The sequence below is a fragment of the Tachypleus tridentatus genome, chromosome 1, assembly GCF_004210375.1.
Source record: "Tachypleus tridentatus isolate NWPU-2018 chromosome 1, ASM421037v1, whole genome shotgun sequence".
Taxonomy (NCBI): Eukaryota; Metazoa; Arthropoda; class Merostomata; order Xiphosura; family Limulidae; genus Tachypleus; species Tachypleus tridentatus.
In genome coordinates, this window is record NC_134825.1 from 4,289 (window position 1) to 26,834 (window position 22,546).

Genomic DNA, 22,546 nt, shown 5'->3' on the forward strand with positions numbered 1-22,546 from the left:
AGCTTCTTGATGCCATCTCTGATAAAATCAGATAGGTCTATATGTTCACTTAGGCAGCTAGAACTAAACTGAAATGGTGAGTTGTGAGTCCCTGTATATATATATATATTACTATGGAAAGTTCTAGAAAATTGCAAAAGGATTTTGAAAATTTTCGTAAGTTCTACAACATTCTAGAAAGTTCGAGAAAATTCTCTATCAGTTACTCAGCACTGAATCGACCTAGAATGTTCTGTAAAATGGGTAAATTTGAAAATTTCATTACCCAGATCACAAAAGCAAAGTTTGAAGAGAAAATAGATTTTTCTATTTGCCTTAAGCATAAGCAATTGGGAAATAACACTTCCTGCTCAGGAACAAGAAAAAAGTAAAAATTTTGTTACATGTTTTCTAGGTTTAGGTAAGACCACATCGATAACAGGTTTGTTATGACCCTATATGACCAAATAAAAAATAGTTTACGTTTCATTATTTATGATCAATATATGTAATACTTCTTGTTCTCTACGTGTATATGATAATATTCGTTTCTTATTGTATATAAGTACCCGGACGTAAGTATACATTTTAATTTGTATGTATAGGATTAAAAAAGATATTATGCTGTCTTTTTCATTTAATATATTCAGATATGTTTGATAATTCTATACCATATATGAACTGTATAGACAGGCACCTCGTCAGACAAGGTAGATGTAAATGAAATAGTGATAAAGGACTTGATGTTGCAAGAACTACGTTAAAAAAAATTGAAAACAACATTCGAAAACTGGAAGATAAAGTTTATGATACAGACAACATCGATTCTGGTATGGTTTGATTTCTTTGTCTCTGAATGACAGAAACAGTATTTTTATTTACAGAAAAATAAACTTAAGATGTTGTTTTTCATTATAGGCTTTGTAATTTTCCTTCCTTTTGTGTGAAAATTTTGTTTAAAACTAATATCGTTTTTTTAAGTTATAAATAATCTAAACATAAGGATAAATATTAGTCAGTTGTACATTAAACATGGGTAAAACTAAACTTTAAATGTTACATATTTCTACTGGTAGGTTTTTCTTGTTTAGTTGTGGGTCTGTTACAGAACTTAAGTTCCTTAACTGTTTTAGAAAGAACTAGTGCTGTGTACAAATATAGTGTTTTATTTGCTAGAGATACGTTCTGAATATAGACAGCCAGTGTTGTTAAATTATTATGAAAGTCATTGAAAGTATAATTAATAGGAAGTTAGGGTCACATGATACCGGTCAATGGTCGTGTACCTATATTCGGTAGTCTAGATCCTGTGTAAAACAAATGCTGCGTTTATTAGCACTTAACCATATTTTTTACCTACTTTCTAACACCTTTCTCTCTTTGTCTAATGTTTTCTAATATTTCATGGATTTGAACAGTAAATATTTCCAGTATAACTTAACGTTTAGGGGATGAAGTGCAAAAAGCCAGGTATCCTCGAAGGTCTGTGAGTAAGAAAGACTACAGAGAAGCAGAAATTCCAGACGATGACCATTTCATTTGTAGGTGTTTCATAAAATCAATCAATTTAGTAGAAACCAAGTGTGTTATAATGTCACTCGAATAAACTTTAAAAAGGGTTTAAAACACTAACGAAGAATGCAGCTACTTGTAAACTAATTATTAATGTTTTTTACTTATGGCGCGAATTAATATTACTGAACACTCGAAATAAGTGGTAGTTTTTGGTGTGTATTAAATAATTTTAAATGTTCAAATTACTCCTTCCTTTTTCATTATAATGAAATTTGTTTCATAATATTATATTCACAGATCTTCAAAGTTAGATTGCCTGTTTTTTTAGATATACATTGGAACAACTTTCCAAACAAACAAATGTTTTATAACAATGTATTGATTGATAAATGATTTGTCAAAGAAAATATCCATTTATCATCTAATTGTTATAGTTCTTTTTCTAAGTTTGTGACGACTGTGAGAATGAATACGAAGGGGACTGTCCTATTCACGGACCGCTGTTGGTGATAGAAGATAAAAAGGTAGTGGACAGCTTTAACGATTGGATATATATAAATGGATGTATTTATTTTATCTACTGAAGTATCGTGTTACATCAGTAACGTATGAATCATATTTATAGGAATATTAACAGATAGAAAGTAAGTATTTGTCAACATATTCTGTTTCATGTAACTCCATTTATTCAACATATTCTGTTTCATGTAACTCCATTTATATTATGCTTTTTTGTTAAAAGGATTTTACCTTTCAGTAGTGACAGTTATTCATCTATAGAGGTCTTCACATCCTTTATATTTTACAGTAACGTTGTGAGTCATGAATGGGTTTTTAGTTTTAGTACAAAACTACACATACGGATACCCGCACTGAGTCAACTAGAGGGGTCGAGCACCTAATTTTAGTGTTATAAGATTTTTAACTTACCTTACATAAAGGGATGCGTTTTGTAAACAATGTTTTATCTTTCTAATATAAATGTACATAAGTAACAACTTCTCACCATAAGATATATAGATTGTTCTATTGTTTCCTCTCATCATAAAATGTAGAGATTGTTCTATTGTTTCTTATCACCATAATATGTAGAGATTGTTGTAATGTTTCTTATCAAAATAAAATGTAGAGATTGTTGTATTATTTCTTATCACAATAAAATGTATAGATTGTTCTGTTGTTTCTTCTCACAATACAATGTGTATATTGTTCTATTGTTTCTTCTCACCATAAAATATATAGGTTGTTCTTCAACTTTTTTGTTATTCTTTCATTCAAAGAACAGTTGTAGTGACTTGTTTGTTGAGCTTTCCAGCTCTGGTGCAGATAGGTGCTTGCATTGTTTTTGTGGATAAATTTCTTACTCCGCATGCTAATAAGGCATACCAACAGCAGAAATAGAATATGATAAAATAGTGGTGTCTACCATTAGAATTATTTTGCATTATTTTTAGAAATCCTTCATTTAAAGAACTTCTGTTGCATTAAAGACAACAATCTGACTACAAATGTCTTGCGGGTTTCTGCTAGCCTATTATAACATTACTCAGTTTTTGTCAGTCATGGTAATGTGTACACTTGCTATTTTTATAACAGATACGCAAGCTACCATATAGAATAGATGACGCTATAGGCTACTAATAGCGATAATAATTGATACGTAAATCACATCTTACTATAAACACATGTTTGAATTCAGTACAGTAACATTATCAGTTACATACCAGATTTAAAGAAAGCTAATGAGTCAAGTACTTTAGCTATAGTTATTGTACACGTCAGTAATAATTAGTATATATTGAATTTACCTCAATGTGTTTTATAGCAAAGCCATATGGGGCTATCTGCTGTGCTCACCAAGGGTAATAAAACCCCCTAATTTTAGTCATAAATCCAAAGACTTACCACTGTCCCACTCCTAGTCTGGTTGAGACCTAGGTGTACAGGGTATATACTTATCAAAAGATATATTCTTAAATGTGACCTATGTGATATTTTCTCTGTTTTCAAATTGGTATTGAAATGTTATGATTTTTAGAAGTTGTATATAAATTGTCACGGACACTGTTTTAAAAGTATCAACTAATCTGCCAAACAGATCTTAGAAATATTTATTTATCTTTGGTTTGACTAAAGATATTTGTTCTCATAACTAAGATACCAGCTGATGGGTCTGATCCCTTGAGAGCTGACCACAGTATCCCAAATAACCTGTCTATTGGAACGTCTGGTATAAAGAATGCTGGAGCAGGTGTTTGGGCAAAGGTTGCTTTTCCTAAAGGTGTCAGATTCGGTCCATATGAAGGTGTCATCACATACGACTCTATAGAGGCTCATCAGAGTGGTTACGCTTGGCAAGTACGTGAATGATTCGTACGTAATTGTTACATAACATTCAGAGTCAATATAGTTTACTCTAAAATGTAATTTTGATATTTAAATACGTTCTTGGGAATTGTTTTATAAAATAATGTATTTTTAATTATCTGCATATTTGAATTCATGTATATGAATCAACTGTCTTACATTTTTTATACAAACTATAAACATATGTTGTTTTATTGCTACCATGTAAGTACTACTAAAATTAGGGTTAATATGAGCTAGAGAAAGAACTATTGCTGTTATAACCGAAGACTTATTATGTAAAAGTAAGATTGTATATAAAGAGAAGTGTATACTAAGAAATGGCAGTGGGATTTCAGAAGGAGTTTAATCATTTACATACAAGGGATGCATAAGCTAACAGTGACTTTCACAACTTGTGGGAAAGCTTTTGGAATATCTAATAAAAGATGCTTTGTAAAGTCACTTAAAAGAAGTTTATAATTTTATTGATAGTCAAAATGGTTTCACTGAGGGAAATCTTGCCTTTTGACCTTCTTTGAAAAGATTACTGAGATAAGGGTATGGATTTTGTGTATCTGGATTTTCAAAAAGCATTTGATAGGGTGCAACATAAAAGACTTGTAAAAACAGTATCCCTCTATGTGTGGGTGATAAGTTAGCAAATTAGATAGAAGAAAGGAGCGGGTTGTTACGTACAGAGTTCAGTGAATGTGCATTGATATCACAAGTGGTGTATCTCATGACTCAGTCTAAAGACATTTAATCCTTTTTATTTACATCAATGACACAGATGAAGAAATACTAAATGAACTACTTATATTTGCTGATTCAAGTTCTATGGTGTTGGTGGCTGTGACAATGATGCTACCAATTTACAGAATGATTTATATAATTTAGTGAGTTGGTCAGATAAACGTCAGATTCATTTTAATTATGATAAATGTGAGATATTGTAGTGGGTTATCATAATTTGAATTATAAGTATAATTTGGATGAGAATAACCTTTAGAGTGTCATGAAAGAAAATGATCTTGATGTACTGGTGTTCCAGTCTCTTAAGCCATCCAAACAGTGTGCTGTTGTTAGTTGTAGAGCAAATAAGATTTTAAGTTGTATCTACAGAAACATTGAATACAAGATTAAGCGGTTATAATGTTTCATGATGACGAGAAACCTACTAGAAGTTAAAAATGTATTCTCAAGACAGCTGGTGTGGGTATTAGTACTTTAATTAAAGTACAGAACAAGTTTCGACCTTCTTAGGTTATAATTTTATTTTATATGCTACTGTTTAGACCACATTTGAAGCATTGTATTGTATACTACCCAACTACCAACAATAACACAAATAACTCAGTGTCCTGAAAACTACTAAACTACTATCAATAACACAAATAACTCAGTGTCCTGTATACTACTAAACTATTAACAATAACACAAATAACTCGGTTTCCTGTACACTAACAATAACACAAATAACTCAGTGTCCTGTATGCTACCCAACTACCAGCAATAACACAAATAACTCAGTGTCCTGTATACTACTAACAATAATTCAAATAACTCAGTGTCCTGTATACTACTAACAATAATTCAAATAACTCAGTGTCCTGTATACTACTAAACTACTAACAATAACACAAATAACTCAGTGTCCTGTATACTACTAAACTACCAACAATAACACAAATAACTCAGTGTCCTGAAAACTACTAAACTACTATCAATAACACAAATAACTCAGTGTCCTGTATACTACTAAACTATTAACAATAACACAAATAACTCGGTTTCCTGTACACTAACAATAACACAAATAACTCAGTGTCCTGTATGCTACCCAACTACCAGCAATAACACAAATAACTCAGTGTCCTGTATACTACTAACAATAATTCAAATAACTCAGTGTCCTGTATACTACTAACAATAATTCAAATAACTCAGTGTCCTGTATACTACTAAACTACTAACAATAACACAAATAACTCAGTGTCCTGTATACTACTAAACTACTAACAATAACACAAATAACTCAGTGTCCTGTATACTACTAAACTACTAACAATAACACAAATAACTCAGTGTCCTGTACACTACCCAACTACCAACAATAACACAAATAACTCAGTGTCCTATATACTACTAAACTACTAAAAATAACACAAAAGGGTTCAGAGAATAGTATCTGGGATGGAGGGGTTGTCATATGAGGATAGGCTGAAATCTCTCAAACTGTTTAATCTTGCAAAAAGAAGAGTTGGGGGCATCTGATTGAGGTGTTTAAGATTGTAAAGGGAATTGATAGTGTTGGTACATTATATTTTTCCGTATTTATCAATCATAAAGTAGAACTAGGAGACGCAACTATAAATTTTAGTAGATTAGGAGTCATCTTCAGCTAAGACAGTTTTATTTTTTCTAACAGTGGTGTTTAGTTTTTGGAATGGTTTGCCTTCAGGTGTTGTAGAGTCAGTAAATTGAAATGAGTTTAAGAGAAAGCTTGATAAGTATATGTATGAAAAGAGCTGACTTTAATTCTTTTAATTTAGTTTAGAAGATGGTACAGCCAACATGGACCAATATGATTCATGTTATCCCAAAACATTATGCATTTATCAGACTACTCTAAGCAAATTTCATATTTTTAAATAACTGGAGTTTGTTTAATGTCACTTTGAGAGTGTACGTTTGGAAATGAAAAAGAAAATAAGAACATAGTGTTGAAAACTTTCAAAATAACTACATTTTAAAAATATACAACTAATTTTATATCCTTTTAATTATGCATTTTTGTTATTTTCTGCCATCTTTAAGATCTATAAAAATGGTCGACCAAACCACTTCGTGAACGCTAGAGATAAATCGATGTCCAACTGGCTTCGATACGTCAACTGTGCCTGTAATGAAGAGCAGCAAAACCTAGTAGCTTTCCAGTACCATGGACAAATATTTTACAGAACATATAAGCCAATTCCACCAGGTTCTGAGCTGTTAGTGTGGTATGGAGATGCATATGCTAAAGAACTTGGAATAACAAGAGGAGACAAGAATTATACTCATAAACGTGTTATGGATAAGGATTGTACGTGTTCAATAACCTTAACCCTTAAAATATTGTATAGGTACAAAGAATGTATATTGTCAGCAGTAATATACAAACACGTGACTTGTTATTTACATCAGAAGTGTTCTATAGTGTTGTCAGTTGTAATATAGAAACACATGACATGTTCTTTGCATCAGAAGTGTTGTGCGGTGTCTTGTCTACAGTAATATACAAACACGAAACCTGTTCTTTAGTTCAGAAGTGTTTTCCATAGTAATATACAAACATATGAGTTCTTTACACCAGAAGTGTTTTCCGTAACAATATACAAACACGTGGTTTGTTGTTTACATCAGAAGTGTTCTATAGTGTTGCTGGTAGTAATATAGAAACACGAGACCTGTTCTTTACATCAGAAGTGTTTTACGGTGTTGTCGGTAGTAATATACAAACACGTGATCTATTTTTACATCAGAAGTGTTCTACGGTGTTGTCGGTAGTAATATATAAACACGTGATCTGTTTTGACATTAGAAGTGTTGTGCAGTTTCTTGTCTGCAGTAATATACAAACACGAAACCTGTTCTTTAGTTCAGAAGTGTTTTCCATAGTAATATACAAACATATGAGTTCTTTACATCAGACGTGTTGTTCGTAATAATATACAAGCACGTGGTTTGTTCTTTACATCAGATGTATTTTATGGTGTTATCTGTAGTAATATACAAACACTTGACTTGTTCCTTACATCAGAAATGTTTTACGGTATTGTCGGTAGTGATATACAAACACGTGACCTATTTTTACATCAGAAGTGTTCTACGGTGTTATCGGTAGTAATATACAAACGCATGACTGATTCTTCACATCAGAAGTGTTGTACGATGTCTTGTCTGTAGTAATATACAAACACGTGACTGATTCTTCACATCAGAAGTGTTGTACGATGTCTTGTCTGTAGTAATATACAAACACGTGACTTGCTCTTTACATCATAAGTGTCGTTTGTAGTAATATACAAACACGTGACTTTCTCTCTACATCGGAAGTGTTGTCTGTAGTAATATACAAACACGTGACTTGTTCTTTACATCAGAAGTGTTGTACAATGTCTTGTTTGTAGTAATATACAAACACATGACTTGTTCTTTACATCAGAAGTGTTGTTTGTAGTAATATACAAACACGTGACTTGTTCTTTACATCAGAAGTGTTGTTTGTAGTAATATACAAACACGTGACTTTCTCTTTACATCAGAAGTGTTGTTTGTAGTAATATACAAACACGTGACTTGTTCTTTACATCGGAAGTGTTGTCTGTATTAATATACAAACACGTGACTTGTTCTTTACGTCAGAAGTGTTGTCTGTATTAATATACAAACACGTGACTTGTTCTTTACATCGGAAGTGTTGTACGGTGTGTCTGTAGTAACATACAAACGTGACTTTTTCTTTACATCAGAAGTGTTGTTTGTAGTAATATACAAACACGTGGCTTGTTCTTTACATCAGAAGTGTTGTCTGTATTAATATACAAACACGTGACTTTTTCTTTACATCAGAAGTGTTGTCTGTAGTAATATACAAACACGTGACTTGTTCTTTACATCAGAAATGTTGTCTGTAGTAATATACAAACACGTGACTTGTTCTTTACATCAGAAGTGTTGTCTGTATTAATATACAAACACGTGACTTGTTCTTTACATCGGAAGTGTTGTACGGTGTGTCTGTAGTAACATACAAACGTGACTTTTTCTTTACATCAGAAGTGTTGTTTGTAGTAATATACAAACACGTGGCTTGTTCTTTACATCAGAAGTGTTGTCTGTATTAATATACAAACACGTGACTTTTTCTTTACATCAGAAGTGTTGTCTGTAGTAATATACAAACACGTGACTTGTTCTTTACGTCAGAAGTGTTGTCTGTATTAATATACAAACACATGACTTGTTCTTTACATCAGAAGTGTTGTTTGTAGTAATATACAAACATATGACTTGTTCTTTACATCAGAAGTGTTGTTTGTAGTAATATACAAACACATGACTTGTTCTTTACATCAGAAGTGTTGTTTGTAGTAATATACAAACACATGACTTGTTCTTTACATCAGAAGTGTTGTTTGTAGTAATATACAAACACATGACTTGTTCTTTACATCAGAAGTGTTGTTTGTAGTAATATACAAACACATGACTTGTTCTTTACATCAGAAGTGTTGTTTGTAGTAATATACAAACACATGACTTGTTCTTTACATCAGAAGTGTTGTTTGTAGTAATATACAAACACATGACTTGTTCTTTACATCAGAAGTGTTGTTTGTAGTAATATACAAACACATGACTTGTTCTTTACATCAGAAGTGTTGTACGGTGTCTTGTCTGTAGTAATATACACACACCCTAAGATGGTTTAATAGCTTTTTTTTAATATCTCAAAGTTATAGTTTGTTTTAACCCATGATATACTGTTATGCAAATACTGGTAGTTTTTATTTATTATAATGTAAATTCAAAGTATAGTTAATTTGTCCTCTTTATTAAGACTTGATAGACAAGCACTGTAAGAAATTTGACCAGTCGATATTGCTAAATATATCTTCATTTCTAATCTCCATGGCCAGGTTCTGAGACATGTGTCTGTGGCCTCTGTGGAATATGTCTTACATCGGACGAAGCTGTGGCTAAACATGAAAAACGAAACGGAGAGCAAGCGGTAAAGATAAAATACAAGTGTTCACAGTGCTGTTACTCCTGTGATTATGCATCTTATCTTTCTTCTCACATGTTAACACACACTAGGGAACGGCCACACAAGTGTGAAGTCTGTGGGATGAGGTTTACATGGTCGAGTAGCCTTAATAGACATAGTATGAAACACACAGGAGAAAAACCGTTCACTTGTGAAGTCTGTGGGATGAGGTTTACACAGTCGAGTAGCCTTAAAGTACATAGTAGGAAACACACAGGAGAAAAACCGTTCACTTGTGAAGTCTGTGGGATGAGGTTTACACGGTCGAGTAGCCTTAATATACATAGTAGAAAACACACAGGAGAAAAACCGTTCACTTGTGAAGTCTGTGGGATGAGGTTTACATGGTCGAGTAGCCTTAATAGACATAGTAGGAAACACACAGGAGAAAAACCGTTCACTTGTGAAGTTTGTGGGATGAGGTTTACACGGTCGAGTCACCTTAAAGTACATAGTAGGAAACACACAGGAGAAAAACCGTTCACTTGTGAAGTCTGTGGGATGAGGTTTACACAGTCGAGTCACCTTAAAGTACATAGTAGGAAACACACAGGAGAAAAACCGTTCACTTGTGAAGTCTGTGGGATGAGGTTTACACAGTCGATTCACCTTAATAGACATAGTAGGAAACACACAGGAGAAGGTGGTTTAATACGTCAAGAAGAGATCCACACTGGCCAGAAGCCATACCCGTGTTCTCGCTGTGGGCTCAAGTTTAGAGAATTATATAAGCTTTCTTCTCATATCATCGTAGTCCATACTAAAGCCTACAAACACAGATGTCCTCAGTGTAACAAAGGATTTCGAGTACCTTATTTAGTCAGAAAACACCAGAGATCTGAACATGGACCAGAAGAATAGTGAGATCTAAATTATATTATTAAGATTCTAGTCAGAGCATTTATTAGGGTTAGTGTGATAAGTGTAACGAATATTTTATACTTACCAAAGTTGAACTAATACCAGTTCACTGTGACCTTCGTGTCTTTATGGTTGGTTTTCTTACAACTGTATTTATAATAACTTAGATTCTTATCTGATTACAGTTACAAGTTTTATATGGTTTGTTTCCATATGTTTCAGTTGAATAAGAAATAATTTACCGTTGATGTCTCAATACTTTTATTAATTTACTTAGTAAATTAAGAAAGTATGATATGAAAGGATAGTTAACAAGAGATTAAAACTTGGTAAACATTTATAGTAAATTCATTACAGTTAAAAAAACGTTTTTAAAGGATGACGAGAGAAAACTATCTGTTTAAACACAAAAATTAGATGTTTGTTTGTTTATAATTAAGCACAAAGCTACTCAATCTGTGCTCTGTCCACGACGAGTATCCAAACTCGGATTATAACAGGGTAAGTCTGTAGACATGTCGTTATGTCATTGGGGCCGAATATTAATCGCTTACGTTAAAGTATTTAGTAAAAAAGGTTATTTGAAACATAAGTTATTATAAGCCATCAAAGTAATCACAAGTCTAACGAAATATATATTAATTTATTTAGGCCCAGCATGGCCAGGTGGGTTAAGGCGTGCGACTCGTAATCTGAGGGTCGCGGGTTCTCATCCCCGTTGCAACCAAACATGCTCATCTTTTCTGCCGTGGGGGCATTATAATGTGACGGTCAGTCCCACTATTCGTTGTTAAAAGAGTAGCCCAAGAGTTGGCGGTGGGTGGTGATGACTAGGTGCCTTCCTTCTGGTCCTACACTGCTAAATTAGGGACGGCTAATGCAGATAGCCCTCGAGTAGCTTTGCGCGAATTTCGAAAACCAAACAACTTATTTGAAGTTGAATATGGAGTTTAGGACACAAATTTCATTGTATTGTCAAAAAATTAAACACAGACGTAACTACTTGGGTGGGGAACATTCCCCCAGAAAATTATGCTGTTTTTGTAATCTTTTATTTTACAATTATTTTGACTTGTAATATCACTGAAGTTATTTGTGAAATGTCCGTTTATATTAAATATTTTAATTTTATTTGCAGGTTGTATAAAATATACATTGCATGTAAGATGTAATAATCTGATCTTCACGTATAATAAAGTACCAGTATAAAACTATGTAATGTTTTTATTCGATATACACAAGTTTCACATTAAACTTTTGTAAACTAATAAGTAATGAAAGTCCGTTAAACAAACATGGAACAAATTAATTAAATGTATGATATGAAAACACTTTAACATCGTCATAAGTCCGTTACGGTCCATAATTTTACTGATGACCCACTGGGGGTCGAGGCTGGACTCCCCACAAGATAACGTTTTAGTTACCGGTTAGCTGCGTTAGCATCTTCTAGAAGCTAAACATAAAACTTAAGTCAATTTTCGCAATACATGAAAATAATAATGTCAACATAAAGTTGAACATAACGGTAACTAGATTCAAACGTCAAATTCATTATTATTCGATTTAGGTTTAAGGAGTTGAGCGTTTTTGTAACCAAATAGGTGTGTCACTGTTGCTTGTTATAACTGGTATTTCTTATTTTAAAATTGTTTTAATTTTTAAAAATCTGAAAGGTACGCTTTACCAATGTATTGAAATTGTTCGAGAAAACCTCTGAAAGATATATTTTTTCAGTGAGAATTTTGAATAGGGTTTTTAGTGTTTCAACTTCTCAGGTCTCAGGATGCAATAGTGTCTTATTGATGTATCTGAACCACTTGACACTTTGCCAGCTGTTACGGTGATACAACGGATATAGTAGTTTCTATAATGAGAATTATACAATGAGAACCAGATAATAAAACTTAAATGTCAGTAACACGGGATACCAAGGACATTGTCAGCTGTTCAGAGTGTTTGTTATTGACCACACGACTTTAAAAGACCTGACTGATTTCGCTCGATAGCGAAAATGAGCCGAAGCATAGACAGTGAAACAGTCCCGGTATATATATTTACTAGTCTGTCCAGATAGGTTCAGTAAATATAATCAATACGCTATACATGTTATAGTACATGTATATGTATATGGTACATTGAAGTTTATTTCAAGCCTTGGTCTATTATTAGATGTTTTCAATTTCAGAAACAACAGTGATATTTGTTAACCGTAAAAAATCAAAATACGAACATTATGTTAGAAATTTTGTTTGAGGATCTCCAACAGTGTGAATTGTGGTCGCGAGATAATTTATTGGGTTAAGTTTCTCTTTGTGTTATTTTTTTATTATAGATAAATGTATCGTTAATTGCCTATATTATGGATTTTTTACTGAAATCCTTTTTTATTTCGCTATAATATCGGAATAAAAATTTTCATAGTTTGAAAAGAAGCGTTAACCCAAGGGCCAAATTAGTCAAGAATACAATTATTGTAACCTGCCTAACCCTACCAGCTCTAGCATCAGTGGAGGCTCTAACAGCTGGTTGTTCTGCCTATTTTTTGCCAGTTTTACTATAACAATGAACTAATTTCTCTGTTACTTCAACTGACCGTTTACTTTACCCGTTTATCTCATTTCTTCAGTCTAGCTGATTTTTGTTTGCAAACTTCTGTGTAAACATAATTATATATAACTAGCGAAAGTACCTGGCTTCCTTAGGGTTTCTAGGATGATTTATTCTAAGTGTGTATATTATGAACCCATTTTATCATAAAAGTATAACCTACATACTTTTGTTTCTCCTCTATGGAGTGACGCCTGTTTATAAAAATAACCTTCCTTGTGAATAGTCATCACATCTTAAACGTAACTAATAACCAACAAACCTGTTTAATTAATGGAGTTTCTAAATTAGAAAACAAATATATTTACAATTTTAGAATGTATACATTTCGTTTTCTACTTATAACATATAGACGTTAAACAACAATATTAGGTTATACTTTTATTACTAAACAATGATATAAAACCATTGTTGGAACACACTGTACCAAAAAAAAAGAGTGAAAATGGTCAAGACAGTATAACATCCTATTTGTTGGTCAAGCTTAATTTTGTATCATTCATTTATGTCAGTTAGCTATGAAATGTCGTGTTAAGGTATACTATTGGGTGGGAGTGATAGTACATGTTCCAACATTTTTTATGGGTTATACGTTAAAAACCACTGTAACAGTCCATAATAGTTAAAATACTTTTAACATCCCATAAGAGATAAACGCTATGCTACGTATTATAATTTATCTTGGACAAGTGTCTGATTTATTATGTTACATACATTATGCATTACGATTTCATATAGTCGAAAATTTGAATTTAGAACATTATTGTTGATATGTATCAAGTTTATGGTAGACTGATATACACTATTTTTTTTTCTTAACATATATATTTAAATATACAAACAACAATATAATTTATAATATGCAATTATTGATTTATATACAAATCTTTTGCAATCTATACCGAGCCTTCTTTTTGGTCTAGAATTGAATATCTTATCCATGGTCTAGGTCCGCAACGAGCAAATTAATTCTGAGTTTATATCGTTACGCTTCGCCTAGGTTAGCTAGTTGCTTTTTCTTGATTGGCCTCGCACTGCTCAGAAGCTGACTCTTTATTGATGAATACATTTAATGTCCTCGTAGAAACACTAGCGTCCGAAGTTAACTCTCTTAAGGTAAACGGTTTGTAACGTTGGAAATCTATAAACGTTCCTGGTCATATCCTGTAGTTTTCCGATTAATAAACGTTAATCTCAGTTGTATCTCAGAACGGCTGGTATGGGTATTAATACTTTTACATTGTTCTCTGCTTTAATAGTAAAAATGTTAATACCATCTGTTCTGAGATACATTTTTATTTCAAGTGGGTTTCTCGTCATCAAGAGTTAATCACAATAAAAATTTTCGAGGCTTATAGTACACTAGCTGTAGTTGACAAAATAATAATAACTATATCTCTGCACGTCTGTTTTATATACTCATGCAAGATTCTTGAACGTTCAACAGTGTTCGGAAACAGGCTAGCATTTTCGTAAAACAGATATTGTTGATTCTTACTCGAGACCTTTAGAAATTTAGAGAACAGGCGAGACTTGCGTAATACACACCTAACAATATATGTCACATGCATCAAACTGAAGCCCGGCATGGCCAGGTGGGTTAAGGCATTCGACTCGTAATCTGAGGGTCAAGGGTTCGAGTCCCCGTTGCACCAAACGTGCTCGCCCTTTCAGCCGTGGGGGCGTTATAATGTGACGGTCAATCCCACTATTCGTTGATAAAAGAGTAGCCCAAGGGTTGACAGTGGGTGGTGATGACTAGTTGCCTTCCCTCTAACCTTACACTGCAAAATTAGGGACGGCTAACGCAGGTAATCCTCGTGTTGCTTTGCGTGAAATTCAAAAACAAACATCAAAGTGAAACACATGTAGGTATTAAAATAAACGTATAGGATGCGCACGTGAGTGTCTATAGTCTATGTGTTTTCTGTTTGTAATATAAGAAACCACTTCTTTTCTTTGTGGGTTTTCCTTGCTTACATTTAATATGTGTGCAAAATTTCAGGTTTCTAGGTTCTTTTATCTTGGAGTTTTGGCAGTCGCACACAAACCCACAGACATGGCCTTTTATTATTATAGATATATTATTCAAAATTATACAATACTATTATATATTACAATAAATGTACAATATCATAACATATATAAATCAATCATTGTTGTTATTTGGAATTGAGCACAAAGCTACAAAATGAGTTATCTGTGCTCTGTTCACCACGGTTATCAAAACCCGATTTCTTGCAATACAAGTCCACAGACATACCGCTGTGCTACTGAGGAAAATCAGTCGTGATTTATAACATATACGTCTGAAATTTCCTTAACTAAATATGTTATGAAATGTAAAGTAACTGGTCCATATGAATATATCGTACTATTATATGAAATGTGTCAACAGTGAAATATTTCTGCTGGGATTGTTCAGCTTAGAAATATAATAAAACATTTAAAATTATTTCCAAACTAAATTTTTAACACAAAAATAAATTAATATTAAATGAAATTGAACATCTAAATAGTAAATACAAAAATATTACAAACAATTAAAAAACACGTTATATATATCACGTAATTAATAGCCATCGCTGTTGTTCGAATCAGATAACATGTTAGTTAACACAGGCGAGTCTACTTTAGTCTGGTACAATATATATAATAATTATCTACAATATACAAATGATACATAGCGTGCATAGATTGTAGCTGTGCAATACACACTCTGTATACATATAAGTGGTTCAGGACCATGAGAGAGAATGTAATATTCAGTTACAGATCTCTACAAAGTGATTTCAGACTCTTTCGTCGCTTTGTAGCTAACATAAAGAAGTGGGCTTTTTTTTTTTCTTTTTAGTTACATAAACAAAATATTTTAAACTTTTAGTAGAGGGCGCTGTGGCTTCTTTACTTCTAAGGGTCATACAAATTCGTTGGTTCGTTCATATTAATACACCAAGAAATTGTTATAGAGTGATAGAAGTAATTGAGATGGGTGGTGCTTCTAGTACTCGTAGAGTAACAGTTGTAAACGATGATGCTAGTGGTGTGATAAAGGTATACAATAAATATTATTATTCAATCAGTTTGTGTTGTATCTGAACTTATCTCAGAGGCATGTTCATGCTAATTAATTATCACTATCGCTGTATAATCAGTATTCCAGTGTCATATATACTGTAGTCCAAATACTGGGCTAGTACTATTAGTAATTGGTACTATTATTAGTATACTAATATTAGTTTGTGTAGTTTTAACGTTGTAAGCAGCAGTGGAATTGAATGGGACAGAGGCCTAACCTATTTCAACTAATTTTATTGTCTTGGCTTTTCTCTCGTAGTCTCTTTGTAAGTCCAATACTGTAATAAAGTAATATTGAATATCGGTACTAGAACGTGAGAAGTAAAACTGATTGAAATTCTACGTTTGAAATAATAAACTGTGTAGCTACTTGCAAAGTATAAATAAGAAGAAATTGGAGGGACGCAGATTACGATTAGAAGTAAAGCTTTTTTTTTTTTTAATTAAGCACAAAGCTACACAATGAGCTATCTGTGCTCTGCCCATAATGGATATCGAAACCTGGTTTATAGCGTTGTAAGTCCGCAGACATACCGCTGAGCCACTGGGGGACAGAAGTAAAGGACGTGAAATATGGGTAGTTAATGTGAAAGTTATTTTCCTTAAGAGAAAGGCAATGATGCAAGGTTAGCAAAAAATTGAGAATCCATAATGATAGTTCAAGTACAAATTAAGGGTATGGAGACAGGTTCACTTAACATTCATGTATCAGTCTAATAAATGTAAACTATTGGTTGCTTATAGTGAAAAGTGAAATCATGTAGTTATTTTGTCACAATTTATGTGTAATGACGAATGCAGGAGGAACAGAAGTTAAATGTTTTTTAACTTAAGTCATAGATCCTTTATATAAGTTGAGATAGTTTAATGTCAGTTTATGTAACTTGTAATGATAGAAGACTGTATGATTGTAACTCATATTGGTTGTCATAACATGTAGTCTTTTTTAAAATATACCCTGTTTTTAACAAAATAGATCAATATTCTATGTTGATGTTAACAGAACAAAATTTACTTACCAGGTGCTAAATTACAGGATATTATAGAATGTGTTTAGTGCTAATTTCTTGAATCAAGGAATATTCTGAGTTATAGTGTGTTTTAGTAGTGAAGGATGTTAAAAACTATAAATGCAAATAGGTGCTCAGTAGTATAAAAAACTATCAAAGGTTTAGCCCAAGTGTGTGAGAAATTAAAATAATTTAATCTGGTGTCATTTTCGAATTTCACCTGCAATAATAATACATATAAAGTGTTTCTTTTATATTCATATATATGTATGATATAGTTTCACAACAAATAAAGTAGCAAACAGATTTATAATATCTAGTTTAAATATATAAACAAACATTTGTGTATACCTTATAAGCCTAGATGTTGTAATGACCTACTTTATAGGATCTGTGTCTTAAATGAGAGATTACTAGTGATGTGCTTTGGGCACCAGGTCTACTGGCTGAAATTATAGGATATGTTTCATGGTAACAGTGAATTATTCAGAAGATGGGTGCCACTTAACATATTTGGCAATAAATTGTTTTGGGAACCTTTTATGATAATATTTATTAAGTTTGCACTGTGGTGAATCTAGAGAAATTTGATTTAAGAGTGTAAGAAGTTTAAAAGTTTTAAAGATACATCAGTTAGGTTAAAAGATAAAAATAGTAAAATGATCAGTATGTTTATTTGTTATACATAGAACTGAAAATGAGTTCACGATTAGTTTGAAATAGAAGAATGTGATAAAATGGGAATTATATAAATGTAGCCATATTTGGAGAGTTTGAATTGTTTTGAAATTTCAGATTATGAATTATATAAATGTAGCCATATTTGGAGAGTTTGAATTGTTTTGAAATTTCAGATTATGAAATTATTTAATACTGACAGCTCTTTTAAGAAAGGGAGAAATATTTCATATAAAAGCTGGATTATAGCTTTTGACAGATTAAAAATGTAAAATTTTATTTGAAAGGTTGAATCTAGATACATTATTTCAACTAAAGTAAGAATGTTTTTAATTGGCAGTTGCTATAGGCCTTTTGATCAGAGTGATGAGGATTATTTGTTCTTACTTACATTGATACTGATATAATAATATGGAAGATATTAAGTTTAGGTAAATTAATTAAAATATTTTAAAAGTCACATAGTGAGGGAGAGAAATGAAGTTATTAAAGATGGGTTTTTATATCAAATGATAAGACAGCAAATCAGAGGATGCCATTTTAGATATATTGCTGGCCATTAATGAGTGTGTGTATGGTTCTAAGGGTTGAAACATTTGACAAAGAATGATCATTGCATAATGAGGTTTAATTGTTTGTTACATGTTAACAAAAAACAGTGTTGGTTCTTAATTACCATAAAGTGACTTTAGAAGTTGTCAGATAAGGTGGATATTTAGTGAATCTATATATTGAGTTAAGTGATGTACAACAGACATGGGGAGTTTTTATAATAAATTCCTTTTAATTCAGAATAAATGTGCTCTGAAAATAAAAACTAGGTGGATCAAACAGAACAACAAGAGAACTCTCAGTCCTCATGTAAACTGCTGCTTCATTCACTGAATCAAAATTCAAAGTCAACCGCTATCATTCAAATATTTATAAAACCTTTCCTTAAAGGCTATTAAAAATCTATGGATTTCAATCATTTGAAGGCAATCTATACCAAATTAATATTTAATTGTGTTCAGAGCAAGATACCTACTTGGAGCAAAAGTAAATTTGAAGCTGGTATAGTTAGTAAACTATGCATTTATTACATCTTTACTTATCAAGATTAGAATACATGCCTTAATTATTTAGGTATTCTAACCATTTGTGGATTTTTGGCCATAATCCCAATAATATCTTATAAAGTTTGGCCAGTTTAGTAGTTATTATTGGATACATTAAGCTAACAAAGCAAAATAATGTGACATTGTTTATAAAAGTATAATAATAATAAATAAAAAAACAGAGAAATTTCAAGACTTAGACTTTTCCCCTGAATGTTTGTTTATTGTTTATCTAAATTCTAAAGACTCTTTTATGTCTTCATTTTCACCAAATAAAAGTAAATCTTTAAAATTCACACATACATATCAACAATTGTAAAGACAGTGTATTATACTTGTAGGGAATATTTGTAATATACAGTACTAAAAGTTATTACATCAGCTTTGAAGTAGTTGCAGTCCCTCATCTTTCCCACCATAATGTACACATTCCATGTTCATAATAGCTACATTAAATTGCATTGTTTATAATCTATACAATCCATGTGTGGAATAGGAACAGACAGTTACATTAAATCACATTGTCTATAACCTATACAATCCATGTATGCAACAGGAACAGACAGCTACATTAACCCTTTCACAACAGTTCAAAGTCCATGCCATTATGTTTGTTGTCTTGCATTCCAAATTGTATTGAACTACAATATTATAAATTTATGTCAAGTTTTATATCAAATTGTAGAATATAATACAAACTTTAATGTTATATATGAGTTAATTTCTTAATTTAAAAGTATTAAAAAACATGTCTAAATATATATTTTAGTGAGTCATGTGATATGTTGAATGCAGTACTGTTTAAAATTAGATGTTTGTGATGTCAAAATACTAAGTCTATAATTTTGTACAAATTAGGAACTGAAATTACAAATATTAACAAGCTAAAATATAAAACAAGAACCTTGTATCTTTTTATTTGACTGAGATATGGTGGTTACATTTGACTCTTTCAACTTTTTAAAATAGTCCCTCATATATATATATATATATATATATATTCTTACTACAATATGTGACATGATTAACCAATTAATAGCTTAAAATGCACTTTGCAGTTTTTGCAGCCATTTTAATTTGTGAAAAGGCTAAAATGCTCTTTCAAACCAAGATTTTATGAAGGTAAGTTATGTTTGTAGTCTGCTTGAAGTTTCGTATTTTTTAAAATCTAAATAAATTCTAGTTACTAAGCTTAATAAATTATGGTGGAATTTTATGGTATCAGTATAGTTATTTACGATTATTTGGTTATCCAACTGTATATATAAAACCTAAAAAAAAAAAAAAAGTACGTTTGATATCCTCCACATGTGACATTTTAAAAGGTTTAGCAACTTATGTCCAGCAGCAATCAAGTTCAAAGATTGTAGTGAGAAGAGGTAATTATTTACTCCTAGATTTATTGTTCTATATCTTAAGACAAATTTGTTTAATAATGCATTTGTAAATAGTAATAGTGTGTGTGTGTTTTCCTCTACCAAATACCAATACACTGAAGCACAGCCATGACAGGGAAGACTAAAGGTTGGTTGTATATTACGTGATATGTATCATGAGTGCATGTCAAATGCAAGTTATGCAGTGTCAACTAGATATCACCAGAGGTCAGCATATTAACAACTAATTAAAATACAACATTATGAGATGTAATATACTCAGATTAAACATTTCTATTTTTGTGTTATAATATGTAGTAATGAAAAAATATAATTTATATTTATTTCCTAATATTTTTATAATGATTACAAGGTTGGTTAAGTGACAGACACTACATAGTAAGAGTATATAAGATAACATATAAAGTCTTACTGGAAAACAAATGTTTGAAATGTATTTAGGTTTTAGATATTACACAAATATTTGAGATTTTTGAGACAAAAAATAGTTTTTTTAATCATAACATGAAATCACTTTACACTCAGACTAGTAATGAAACAGACTATTTTCACAAACAAATCTTTAGTAAAAATATTTCATTAAACAATCTGATTTTTTGTGGACAAAAACCTTGTAATCTTTACTAAAAGTCTACCAAATTTTGTGAAAATTCACGGACCTTATTAAAAGTTATAGTGCAAATGCTTAATGTGTGTAAATGTGTAGACAAATTTGTATATTTTATACTGAGCCCATTGCAAAAGGGTTAAATCACATTGTTTATAACTTCCACATTCCATGTATTCAAAAGAAGTAGACAATTACACAAAATCACATTGTTAATAACCTATACATTTCATGTACTCAAAAGGACCAGACAGTTACATTAAGTGACGTTTATAACCTACACATTCCATGTTATCAACAGGATCAGACATTTACATTGAATAATGTTGTTTATAACGTAGACATTCCATGTTATCATCAGAATCAGACAGTTACATTAAATCACATTGATTATAATTTACACATTCAATGTTTTTGGAAGTTGAAATTCACTGTGTTTGGAAAATTTTGCCATCAGGAAACATGCATCATTTTTATTTGATATGTCATAGATGTCTGATATTTTAAGGTACTCAGTTTGTTTCCATTCACAGATATCTGACTCAGTAGTCCACAGATTAAGAGGAGAGAAAGACAAAGAGAAGGAAGATGTGAAAAGTGGACCACAAAAAAAGAATGAAGAACATGGATCAGAACCTTCTTTGGTATATTAATTAAGTGGATTGTCCAAGAATGATTTGATATACTTTCCATGTATTTTTAAATATTTAATTCTGTTTGTCTTTACATTTTTTAAATTATTTATAGTATTGTATGGCACATACAAATGAAATGTTTGTGAACGTCCTTATGTTTATATCTTAAAGATAATGTATGATGTTACTAGGGAAATATTACTGATATTATTAGCATGTTGCCTACGTAGGTACTTAGAGAAATCACTTTAACCTTAGTAAATTAGTTGTAAGTTTTGTGTGTGGAAATAGATATAAGAAAGAAAATGCAAATATCCAACAGTTTCTTGTTTTTTGGTTATGAAGTATTTATTTTAAATTATTCAAGTGGTCTTCCATTTTATGCATCATGTTAAGTTTCTCCATTAGTTAAAATACTTTCTTAAACATCACTACACAGGAAAAGTGTACGATGTTTTTAGCATGTTACTGTGTCTTGTATAAGGGGTTAAAATACATGCTTATATATTTGTAAGTTTTGTCAAATTGTTGAATTGTTCAATTTAATGAATTTTAATTAAATAACTCTAATTAAAGGAACAAAATAATTAGTATGTAATAGCGTGTGTAATCCAATACAGTTGAGTCACTAAATATTATATTTAGAAAATATTTAGTAAACTTTGCCTTATGAAAGAGAAAGGTGGTAAGTACATTGTGCTAATAAATCAGTGTTTTCTGTTTATCTTGACAGAAGTATATTAAATGACTAGACAAAGATTTTGTCTCTCTACCTATAATAAATCTTTGTAGGCACCATTTTTTGATAACCTTCAATGGAGACAGCAGCGAGAGAAAGAACTACAACAAACTGAAAATTCTTGGAAACTACAAGTGGAAGAACTTGAAAACATGTAGGTTCATATGGTGTTAACCACC

The 22,546-nt window shown here is 31.5% G+C and overlaps 1 protein-coding gene and 1 long non-coding RNA gene across 2 annotated transcripts; both read left to right on the forward strand.

Annotated features, from left to right (window-relative positions):
• Positions 1–703: 703 nt before the first annotated feature.
• On the forward strand, positions 704–11,724 carry LOC143226139 (uncharacterized; the record flags this gene model as incomplete). The annotated part of the gene is made up of 6 exons (XM_076456738.1): positions 704–809; positions 1,428–1,520; positions 1,942–2,018; positions 3,652–3,852; positions 6,661–6,928; positions 9,528–11,724. Coding segments are annotated over 6 exons (1,734 nt in total), but the record flags the coding sequence as incomplete, so codon positions are not given.
• Positions 11,725–16,014: 4,290 nt separating this feature from the next.
• On the forward strand, positions 16,015–22,525 carry LOC143222745 (uncharacterized). Its single transcript, XR_013012474.1, has 3 exons — positions 16,015–16,180; positions 21,527–21,637; positions 22,421–22,525. It is a non-coding gene; the product is annotated as an uncharacterized LOC143222745 (long non-coding RNA).
• The last annotated feature ends 21 nt before the right edge of the window (positions 22,526–22,546 follow it).